This window comes from Brachypodium distachyon, chromosome 3, assembly GCF_000005505.3.
Source record: "Brachypodium distachyon strain Bd21 chromosome 3, Brachypodium_distachyon_v3.0, whole genome shotgun sequence".
Lineage (NCBI taxonomy): Eukaryota > Viridiplantae > Streptophyta > Magnoliopsida > Poales > Poaceae > Brachypodium > Brachypodium distachyon.
The window spans coordinates 3,300,798-3,311,785 of record NC_016133.3 but is presented as its reverse complement, the minus strand read 5'-3'; the positions used below and the strand labels follow the sequence as shown (position 1 = coordinate 3,311,785).

At 50.0% G+C, this 10,988-nt stretch overlaps 2 protein-coding genes across 2 annotated transcripts; both read left to right on the top strand.

Annotated features, from left to right (window-relative positions):
• The first annotated feature begins 1,187 nt into the window (after positions 1 to 1,187).
• Positions 1,188 to 2,093, top strand: LOC100842450. Its single transcript, XM_010237978.1, has one exon. It carries the CDS (start codon positions 1,188 to 1,190, stop codon positions 2,091 to 2,093), a length of 906 nt encoding a protein of 301 aa, XP_010236280.1.
• A 7,148-nt stretch (positions 2,094 to 9,241) lies between these two features.
• LOC106865428 (GDSL esterase/lipase At1g28600) lies at positions 9,242 to 10,657 on the top strand. Its single transcript, XM_014900417.2, has 3 exons — positions 9,242 to 9,536; positions 9,653 to 9,868; positions 9,977 to 10,657. The coding sequence occupies exons 1-3, from the start codon at positions 9,266 to 9,268 to the stop codon at positions 10,633 to 10,635; spliced, it is 1,146 nt and encodes a 381-aa protein (XP_014755903.1). The 5' UTR covers positions 9,242 to 9,265; the 3' UTR covers positions 10,636 to 10,657.
• The last annotated feature ends 331 nt before the right edge of the window (positions 10,658 to 10,988 follow it).

Genomic DNA, 10,988 nt, shown 5'->3' with positions numbered 1-10,988 from the left:
GGCATTTTTATGCATCCATGATACTTTCCTTCTACTGCTAGACCGACTATGTAGCGTTTGACTATTGCAGACCATCTAGGGTTGGCGATTCTGAGGAAATTGGCGGCCGCCGCCGGGCGGCCGGCGTAGGAAGTATGAGTCACCAGAAGGAAATTGTTCCTGTTCGGGAGTCTGTGTCAAAGTTGACAAGGAGTCCTCATCGATTGGGAGATCTACAGGTTTCCCAAGGCGATGCTTTTGCTAGGGTTTTTTCGGAAACTCTATTAAAGGAAGTGGGGTGCACATCATCGAATCTACAAGGTCTTCGTTGGTCGCCCCTGCGCAGAACAGATCCAATCGTTAAGCTCCCCTCTGCGCAGAAACTCTCGATGGCTCTCACCGGTGATGGGGGTGATAAAGGGGTCGCCGTTGAGGCTTCCACCCACCCGAAGTCCCAGGCTGAGAGCACGGTTGCGCCTGTGCAGGGGGCGGGGCAGTTGGTAATGCGGCAGGCGATGGCGGAGGGGGCAAGCAATTGGGAAGCGACGGAGAAGAAGGAAGCGTATGGCGGTCCTGAAGACCAGATCGATGGTGAGGTGGACATGGACGATGTAGCGTTCGTCGAGCTTGAACCAGAGGAGGAAGATCCGGCTGCTGAATCGCAGTGGAAGATGCTGGGCCGCTACTAGGCCCAGCGAATCCCTAATGCCGATCAGCTTTTTGAGAGGATGAACGTGGTATGGCAACTCCGCACTGGCGTGACATACGTGCCGCTCAAGGACAACTTCTTCATCATCACCTTCTACTCGAAGGGCGACTTCAACTTCGTGTCTCGTGGCGGTCCCTAGATCTTTAAGGGCTACCCTCTGCTGGTGGCGCCCTTCATCGGAGCTGCACGCCCATCCGAGACGATCCTGAACTCGGTTCCCGTTTGGACTAGAATCTATGATGTCCAGTGGAACAAGCAAACAAGTATGAGTCACCAGAAGGAAATCGTTCCTGTTCGGGAGTCTGTGTCAAAGTTGACAAGGAGTCCTCATCGATTGGGAGATCTACAGGTTTCCCAAGGCGGTGCTTTAGCTAGGGTTTTTCCGGAAACTCTATTAAAGGAAGTGGGGTGCACATCATCGAATCTACAAGGTCTTCGTTGGTCGCCCCTGCGCAGAACAGATCCAATCGTTAAGCTCCCCTCTGCGCAGAAACTCTCGATGGCTCTCACCGGTGATGGGGGTGATAAAGGGGTCGCCGTTGAGGCTTCCACCCACCCGAAGTCCCAGGCTGAGAGCACGATTGCGCCTGTGCAGGGGGCGGGGCAGTTGGTAATGCGGCAGGCGATGGCGGAGGGGGCAAGCAATTGGGAAGCGACGGAGAAGAAGGAAGCGTATGGCGGTCCTGAAGACCAGATCGATGGTGAGGTGGACATGGACGATGTAGCGTTCATCGAGCTTGAACCAGAGGAGGAAGATCCGGCTGCTGAATCGCAGTGGAAGATGCTGGGCCGCTACTATGCCCAGCGAATCCCTAATGCCGATCAGCTTTTTGAGAGGATGAACGTGGTATGGCAACTCCGCACTGGCATGACATACGTGCCACTCAAGGACAACTTCTTCATCATCACCTTCTACTCGAAGGGCGACTTCAACTTCGTGTCTCGTGGCGGTCCCTGGATCTTTAAGGGCTACCCTCTGCTGGTGGCGCCCTTCATCGGAGCTGCACGCCCATCCGAGACGATCCTGAACTCGGTTCCCGTTTGGACTAGAATCTATGATGTCCAGTGGAACAAGCAAACTCAGGCGATGGGGCGCGCGCTTGGAGGGACGCTGGGGAAGGGGCTGGAGGTGGACATTGATGAAGCACGTCAGGGCCTTAACGAATATCTTCGTGTCCGTGTGGAGCTGCCCCTGAATAGGCGACTCCAAACGAAGATCACGACTCGGGTGAAGGGCAAGGACGATCTGGAGACCTATGAACTGAAGTATGAACGGGTCCCATATTTTTGTTTCAAGTGTGGTTTCATTGGGCATGAGAAGGAGGGAGTGCGAGAAGGTGATACAGGGGTCGGCCAAATCAGAGTACAGTACGGCGTTGCGCATATCGCCACGCCGGAAATTTGAGCATCGGCCTCGCCATGTGGCAGCTCCGTCCAAATCAGAGGCAAGGCGCAATCTAAGCTTTAATTCGCTAGGAAGTGCCGGATCGTCAACGCGTCGTGCAAATCACAGCATGCCGCTACAGCAGACTCAAGTGAATGAGATTCCCGCGAGTGTAGATCACCTGGACGACTTTGAAGACGAAGAGAAGGAAGGAGAACAGTAGGATGACCAGAAGCTGGCTGATCATGTGAATGACCTGAAGCTACAGACTACCAATGAAACACCAGAGAACAACAACTACAGGAGAAGCAAGAAAACTCCAGTGATAAGGAGGAACTCGCAGGGGCAAAAGAATAAAGACATGTTATGCCTTACTAGAGGGGGATCAATTAATATTGGGAAGGACATGCCGACCAAGTCAGATTTGATGCCGACGCTTGATGGTCTGAGTTCACTGGAGGTCTCGTATGGAGGAGCAACTGATACGCCCATGCCACCAGCAGACTCACTGCTGGGGAAGCGCACAACGGCAGAAGAAGATCACAAGGAGCACGTGAAGGGACAGAACCAATCGATTATCCCGTATCAGAAGAGGGGAAAAATGAAGGAGGGCATGGACAAGGGAGTAGACACGAGGAAGGGGAGGTTGAGCAAGGCGGAGCCTGAGGTGGTACAGGCAGCAACCGACCATGGGGCTGTCGGTAAACTGACGGGGCCAAACGGCAAGCCCCGTCAGGAGCAATGAGTTGTTTGAGCTGGAACTGCCGGGGGATAGGGAGCCCCCAGAAAGTTCGTGAGCTTGTGTCACTCTCCCAGTTGCATCGTTCTAAATTAGTCTTTTTATGTGAAACTAGACAGAGTTTAGAGAAAGTTAAGCGTCTTCGCCTTCGTTTAGGTTTAAATGGTTGTGCTGGTATTGATAGTGAAGATCAAAGTGGTGGTTTAGCCTTATTCTGGTGTGATAGCGTGTGTGTGGATGTGCAAGTTTTAAATGAAAGATAAATTGATGCGTATGTCCGGTTGTCTCCTTCCGATCCTCCTTGGCGACTGACTTGTGTGTATGGCGAACCCCGTGTGGAGAATCGGCATTATATGTGGACTGCTATGCAGCAATTGAAGACGTCCTCGGAACTGCCGTGGGTGATCCTTGGAGATTTCAATGAAGCTATGTGGCAACATGAGCATTTCTCTATGACACCTCGTTCAGAGAATCAGATGCGGGCTTTTAGAGATGTGTTGTCGATCTGTGAGCTGCAAGATTTGGGTTTTTCAGGGACCCCGTTTACTTATGATAACAAGAGGAGGGGTAGTCAGAATGTGCAGGTGCGACTTGACAGGGCAGTCGCGGATGAGAGCTGGCGCGACCTGTTCTCAGAGGCGTCTGTAATTCACTTGGTCTCTCCATGTTCTGACCATTGCCCCGTTTTGCTTGCTCCTGCGCAGGAACCTTCAAGTAGCCGACGGCCGGGTCACCATCAGTACGAAATCCTGTGGGAACGTGCAAGCGAACTCCCAGAAGTGATCGTCAATGCCTGGGAATTATCGGGGAACAAAGGAGACTTGGAGGAGATTAGAAAGAGCATCGATTGCATGATGGTCTCTCTCCAGGGATGGAGCAAGAAGAAATTCGGAAATGTGCTGAAAGAATTAGAGAAAGCCAGAAATGCGCTGCAGTCCTTGTTACTTGCACATGCTGATCAACGAGACATTAGACGAGTAACAGATCATATGAATGAGTTACTTTACCGTGAAGAGATGTTATGGATGCAAAGATCAAGGATTAATTGGCTTCAAGAAGGGGACCGAAATACGAAAAAAATTCACAGTAAAGCAGTCTGGAGGGCGAGGAAGAATAAGATTAAGAAACTTAAAAATAGCCAAGGTGAGTGGGTCACCGGTTCTGAAGAAATGGATAAGATGGCGATAGAGTTTTTCCAAAACCTGTATACGCGCGACGAGACGCTGATCCCAGCGAACATCATTCAGCTTTTTGGAAACCGAATCTCAGATGAGATGAATCAAGCCTTGTGTCGCGAGTTCAGCGATGAGGAGATTTCAGATGCTCTGTTCCAAATCGGACCCCTCAAAGCGCCGGGCGCAGATGGGTTTCCTGCAAGGTTCTATCAGAGGAACTGGGGAGTTTCGTGCAATGTGTCATCAACTTTTATGAAGATTGAGGTCGTGGCTCCTGTCTAGAAATTCTTCTCCACTGGAATTATGCCGACAAATGTTAATCACACCTCTATCATGCTCATTCCGAAGGTGGATACACCAGGAGAATTAAAGGAGTTTCGTCCTATAAGCTTGTGCACAGTGTTGTACAAAATTGTGGCGAAGTGTTTGGTTAATCGCCTACGGCCGATTTTGGGGGAGATAATTTTAGAAAATCAAAGTACCTTTGTCGCGGGCCGCATGATCACTGATAATGCCTTGGTAGCCTTTGAGTGCTTTCATTTCATTGATCATAACAAGAATCTGAATAAGAATTTTTGTGCATATAAGTTGGATCTTTCTAAAGCCTATGATAGAGCCGATTGGATCTTCTTGGAGCAAGCAATGTTACGGTTGGGTTTCTCTCATCGATGGGTCAAGTGGATTATGGCGTGTGTGACCTCGGTGAGTTATTCTGTGAAATTCAATGGAACCCTGCTGACATCGTTTACTCCAAGTCATGGTCTCAAACAAGGTGATCCGCTCTCTCCGTTCTTATTTCTCTTTGTGGCTGATGGATTATCCGCGTTGCTTCACAAGGAGGTACAGGAACATCATATTGAAGCTCTCCATGTGAGTCGACGTGCCCCTGGAGTGTCTCATATGCTCTTTGCTGATGACACATTGCTATTTTTTAAAGCGGAGAGGATCCGGCTGGTTCTGGACACATATGCTAAAGGAACCGGGCAGCTTATAAATCCTGAAAAATGTAGCATCATGTTTGGGGAGTCCTGCACACAGGATGTCCAAGATGAGATCAAGGATATGTTGCATGTGTCACAAGTCACCTTTGATTCAAAGTACCTTGGCCCCCCTACCCCAGAAGGTCGAATGAATAAAGGAAAATTCCAGTCACTTTAGGAAAAGCTTGCGAAGAGACTTTTACAGTGGGGTGATAATCACTTGTCGAGAGGTGGTAAAGAAGTCATGATCAAAGCGGTTGCTCAAGCTCTCCCAACCTATGTCATGGGGATCTTTAAGCTTCCCTTTAGCGTCTGCGACGAACTAACGAGTCTTACCAGGAACTTTTGGTGGGGTGCAGCTCGTGGGAAGAGGAAGATCCACTGGGCCTCGTGGGAGAGACTAACTAGACCAAAGCTGAGAGGAGGAATCGGATTTCGGGATATGAGACTATATAACCAGGCGCTGCTTGCGCGACAAGCATGGTGACTCATACAATTCCCTCACATTCTTTGTGCTCGTGTCCTTCGTGCCAAGTATTATCCTAATGGTGTTTTAACTGACACCGTGTTTCCAGAGAACGCATCCTCTACTTGGCAAGCTATAGAGTACGGCCATGAGCTGCTGAAGAAAGGAGTTATTTGGCGAATTGGCAATGGTACTAGTGTGAGGATTTGGCGTGATCCTTGGATCCACGGCACAATATGCTTCGGCCACTGACACCACATGGGCGAAGTCGCCACAAATGGGTTTCAGAGCCTCTAACTCCGGATGTGGACTGGAATCTGCAGGCCCTCGAGGACATATTCTGCCAAGAGGACATCGCTGATATCCGGAAAATTATGCCGTCGAGAAGAATGGAAGAGGACTTTATTGCTTGGCACCCGGATAATCGAGGAAACTTCTCCGTGAAGAGCGCTTATCAGCTGGCCCTCAACCTTGCGATGGATGATCAGGGTGTTGGCGCTACCAGCGCTCGCCCTAATGGAGAGAGGCCAGAGTGGAAGGTGTTGTGGCAGTGCAATGTTCCTCCGAAAGTCTGAATTTTTGCTTGGAATGTGGCCTCTAACAGCCTGGCGACTCAGTTGAATCTGAAGAAGAGATGCATGGATGTTCTGGCTAGGTGCCCGATCTGTGGTCTGGAGGATGAGGACTCCTTTCATGCACTGGTTCGGTGCCCCCATGCAAGGCGCCTATGGCAAGCTATGCGTGAGATGTGGAAGCTTCCTGAAGAAAGTGAGATAAGAAACATGGGGCATGAGTGGATCCTACAGTTGCTATGTGACCCAAATGACACGCAGAGAATGCAGACGTTGATGCTCATGTGGAGGAATTGGCACGTACATAATGAATTCACACATGATAAGCCACCATCATCTACTGAGGTCTCCTGTCGTTTCCTATCTAGCTACGTTGAGTCTCTTGCTGCCATACAAAGATCTTCGACTGAAGCAATGATCAAGGGCAAGCAAGTGGTTGATATGAGTGGAAGATGGAGGAAACAGAAAGAGACTTGTGGCCATAATGTTGTGCCTGAGCCTTGGCGCCTACCTGACCCTGGCAGAGTGAAGTTAAATGTTGATGGTTCATTCATGCACGAGGATGGTACTGCTAGAGCAGGTATGATTCTGCGAGATCATCGGGGCCAAGTTATCTTTGCGGCTTGTCGCTTTCTATCCTGCTGCCATGACCCGTTGGACGCTGAACTTGCGGCTTGTGAGGAAGGCCTGCTACTTGCCTAGGAGTGGTCCGACCTTCCCATCACTTTGGAATCTGACTGCTCCGAGGCGATCGCCCTCATGAAAAGTCCAGGGGAGAACAGGTCGCGCTATGCCCATAGGGTGTTGGAAATTAGAAGATCGTTGAATGGAATTAGGGATATCACAGTTCTGAAAGCTTCGGGTACTCAGAATGGCGCTAGCCATAGCTTAGCTTCTTTAGGCCGCTTAGAACGCCGCACGTCGTGCTGGCTTAGAAGTGTGCCTGATGGCATTCAAGCTGTGGTGACCAGCGATTGTAAGCACATTTAAGTTTGCAACGATATCCTTTTTCCTCGCAAAAAAAATGACTGTAGCGTTTGTGCCCAACATTATCCTATCATGCGGCACATATGCTCCCCTAGTGCTAGGGTACATAATGTTTGCAGGTTTGCATGACACTATACTAACATTCGATCACTTTTAAAATTAAAAACCATTTTATCTCTAAAATTTTGCACAATATTGACGATCTGTTTTCACCGTTGGCTTCCTTATGATGTGTCATAGCCCGGGGCTTAGGCACCCCCTTTTAGGTTCAGCAGTGAGCGATGGGGATCGCTCCGGCGATCGCCGGCGAGGCCAATGATGAGCGTAGCAATGAACAAGCAAGTTTATCCAGGTTCGGGCCACCCTGAGGTGTAAAACCTTACGTCCTGGTTCTGAGTATGTATTAGCCAATGAAAAAATGTTTACAGGTTGCTGGGGAAGTCTCCGGGCGCTCTCTTCCTTTCTGCTAAATGGCTACTTACTACTTCTGGACTAACTCTCTAGGAATAGTAACCTAGCTAGAGTCCACCACCCCTTTGACCGGTGGCCTCGGTTCTTCTTTTATAGTCAAGGGGATACCACAGGTGCCTCGGTCTGCCTGGGGACGCGCTTTTGGACACGCGCCGAACAAAGACCCTCGGCAGCTTGCCTTTGCTGCGCTGGCATGCATGCACGGTACAAAGCACTGTAGCTAGGGCGATACGCGCCCTAGATTCACTGCGAGCTGCTCACTGTAGGCTGACTAGACAGAAAACCACTTCCTTGTCGAAACATTTAATGCTCGACTTGTGCCACACTTCAAGCTCCGACCAGCCCTGCACAAAAGGAGCCTGCCGGGTGGCCACATGGCGTCGATACCCTGCCTGCACTGGGCACTGGCCCTGACGTAAGTACCTACGTCAGGAGACACCCTCCCCGGCAAGTGAGCTTCCCGAGGGGGCGTCCTGATGGGGATCTTCACGCTGTCATCCGGGGTAACCCCCACAGCCCGGCTAGTCCTGCTCCAGGGCAACCCCCTTCCCAGGCTCCTGCCGGGCTGGTGGCTTCCCGGGCAGCTCGCACTGTGCTGCCCAGGGTGCCGTTCTTGCGGGGAGCAAACGAGACGACCCACGCGTTGAGCAACAGTGGTACCCCGGGTGCCACTGGTGCGACATGATGAGATCCTCGGAACTAGATGCCATGTTGATTTGTTTTGACTTATGTTTTCTCATCAATATCTACCGGGACATCGGAACTCGTAGAAAAGTTATAGCCACTTGGTTACCAAAATATACTTGTGTCATTCTGTGGTCTAATATCAACTCTTATTCGTTTGTAACACTTCAATACTTGCCCGTTAGTCTTGCATAACATTGTGATACACTACTATGGTGGTAGCCATTCACAACTAACATGGTTGCGGGTTCAGGAGATAAATTATTTTAAAATTTGAAATATAGCAATTAATGCTGCCAGTGTCACCGCGAGGAAGAATATTCCGTACATGCATTGATACCACACGTGAATACTAACTGCGGCACGTGCCACCAGGCACCTACATACCACAGTTAGATATTTATGGTTAGCCTTGGCCTCGTGTAAAAAAAAAGCCTTGGTCAAAATTTTAAAACTTTTTATTTTTATTTGATGTGTAAAACTCGTATAATAGATTTGTCTGAAAACTTATTTTCATGACATAATAAGAGAAGATTTTGAGGTCATGCTTCTAATTAACTTATGAAAAATATATTATCTTTTTTTTGCGGGTAAGGAAAAATATATATTCTGAAGGCATGCAAGTATTAATATACTCCCTCCGTCCCATATTAAGTGTCGAAATATTACATGTATCTAATCGTTTTCTAGTCATAGATACATTCATATTCGGACAAATTTGAGACACTTAATATGGGACGGAGGGAGTACAGCTAAGGATCATGTAAGGCTCGGAGGGAAGATAACGAGCATGAATTCAGATACTTCCTCGTTTTCGTTATCGGGGTGACTTCACCGAGGAACCGAGTGACAAACAAACACGCACTCCATGTACTTGTAGCATGTGTATATATACAAAGAAGTAAATCGATCTCCGGTGGATTATTACCATCTTTTCACAATAGATAACCCGTGCAACTTTAGTGTAACTTAGGTTGACCAAGTGTCCCGTTCTCGATATGCATCCAAGTCATAGATACATGCCCGAGAATAGAGCTCTATAAAATGGCAGCATGTGTAGTCGATGGAGATCGATCAGAGGGAAGTACGCAGCAATCGGCACTTGGCAATCGATCCAAGATGGGGGGTCGTCTCAGCAGCTGGCCGTGCTCCGTCTCCTCCGTCCTCGTCGTCGTGATCTCCGTGGCGCTGCTGCTCAATGCCGGCACGGCGGTGGGCGGCTGCTACAAGCGCATCTTCTCGTTCGGCGACTCCATCATCGACACGGGCAACTTCGCGTACTTCATTGGCAACGGCCCGTCCCGGTTCAAGGAGCTCCCCTTCGGCATGACCTTCTTCCACCGCGCCACCGGCCGCATCTCCGACGGCCGCGTCCTCGTCGACTTCTACGGTAAGTTACGAGTAATTAATTCCTCCTTCGTCCAATCAATTAATTTCTCAAATGCATGTACATGTGATCTACGTGTGGGTTTATATGAGTTAATGTATGTGTATGTGTGAGTTCAGCGCAAGCGTTGGGGCTGCCGCTGCTGCCGCCGAGCTCGCCACAGGAGGGGTGGGGGAACTTCTCCACCGGAGCCAACTTTGCCGTCTTCGGCTCCACCGCGCTACCGCCGGAGTACTTCGTCCCCAGGTACAACCTCAGGATGCACCCGCCTTCCACTCTCGACCGCCAGCTCGACTCCTTCAAGGGGGTCCTCAACCGCATCGCTCCCGGAGACCGTAAGTGCCTAACTAAAACATCGCTTACTATACATTTCATCCAAGTTTTACATAATTCACCATGGATATTTATCTTATCCGTTTGTTATGTACTTTGTACACACACAGGTGCGAGGAAGGCTCTGCTGAGCGAGTCGCTGGTGATCATGGGGGAGATTGGCGGCAATGACTACAACTTCTGGTTCTTCGGGGACCGGAAAAAACCCCGTGAAACCACATACAAGTACCTCCCGGACGTTGTCGCCCGCATCGGCGCCGCAGTCCAGGAACTGATCAACCTAGGCGCGACCACCATCCTAGTGCCCGGCAACTTCCCCATCGGCTGCGTGCCGGCGTACCTGGCCAGGAAGCCGAGCGGCAACCCGGGCGACGACTACGACGAGCACGGCTGCCTCAAATGGTACAACGACTTCTCCCAACGCCACAACGCTGCGTTGCGGCAGGAAGTGAGCCGGCTCCGGTGGAAGAACCCTGGGGCGAGGCTCATCTACGCCGACTACTACGGCGCCGCCATGGAGTTCGTCAAGAACCCGAGGCGCTACGGCATCGGTGACCCGCTCGTGGCGTGCTGCGGCGGCGAAGGGAGGTACCATACAGAGAAGGAGTGCGGCAGTGCGGCCAAGGTTTGGGGGAACCCTGCTGGTTTTGCTAGCTGGGATGGGATGCACATGACGGAGAAGGCCTACAGCGTCATCGCCCAAGGGGTGCTGGATGGTCCTTATGCTGACATCCCGCTGCGGCGCAGCTGCCCTGCTAGGCTAAGCTAGCTGGCTGGCTAGAACTAGAAGGATTCTTGTTGATTCTCATAGGTTTGTTGTTTTGGGGAGTTGCAGTTGTGCACCCCAACATATACACAGAAAACTAATAAAAAGTTCAGTGAAAACTTTATAAAGGATTGTATGAATTATGACCATGTGATTTAATCAGATCCCTCCTGGAGGTTTTTAGATTTTGAAAGAAATTTCGGTGGGCCATGAAATTTTAGCCTTTTGTGTGAACTTTGTTTTGTTTGACTAGCTATAGTTTAAGACTAGCGCAAAATAGCTAATGTAAACTTGCTTTGTCCTCAGATCCAGATTCCAGAATGTATGGGTGAATGGCTTAGATCCTTTAGATGACC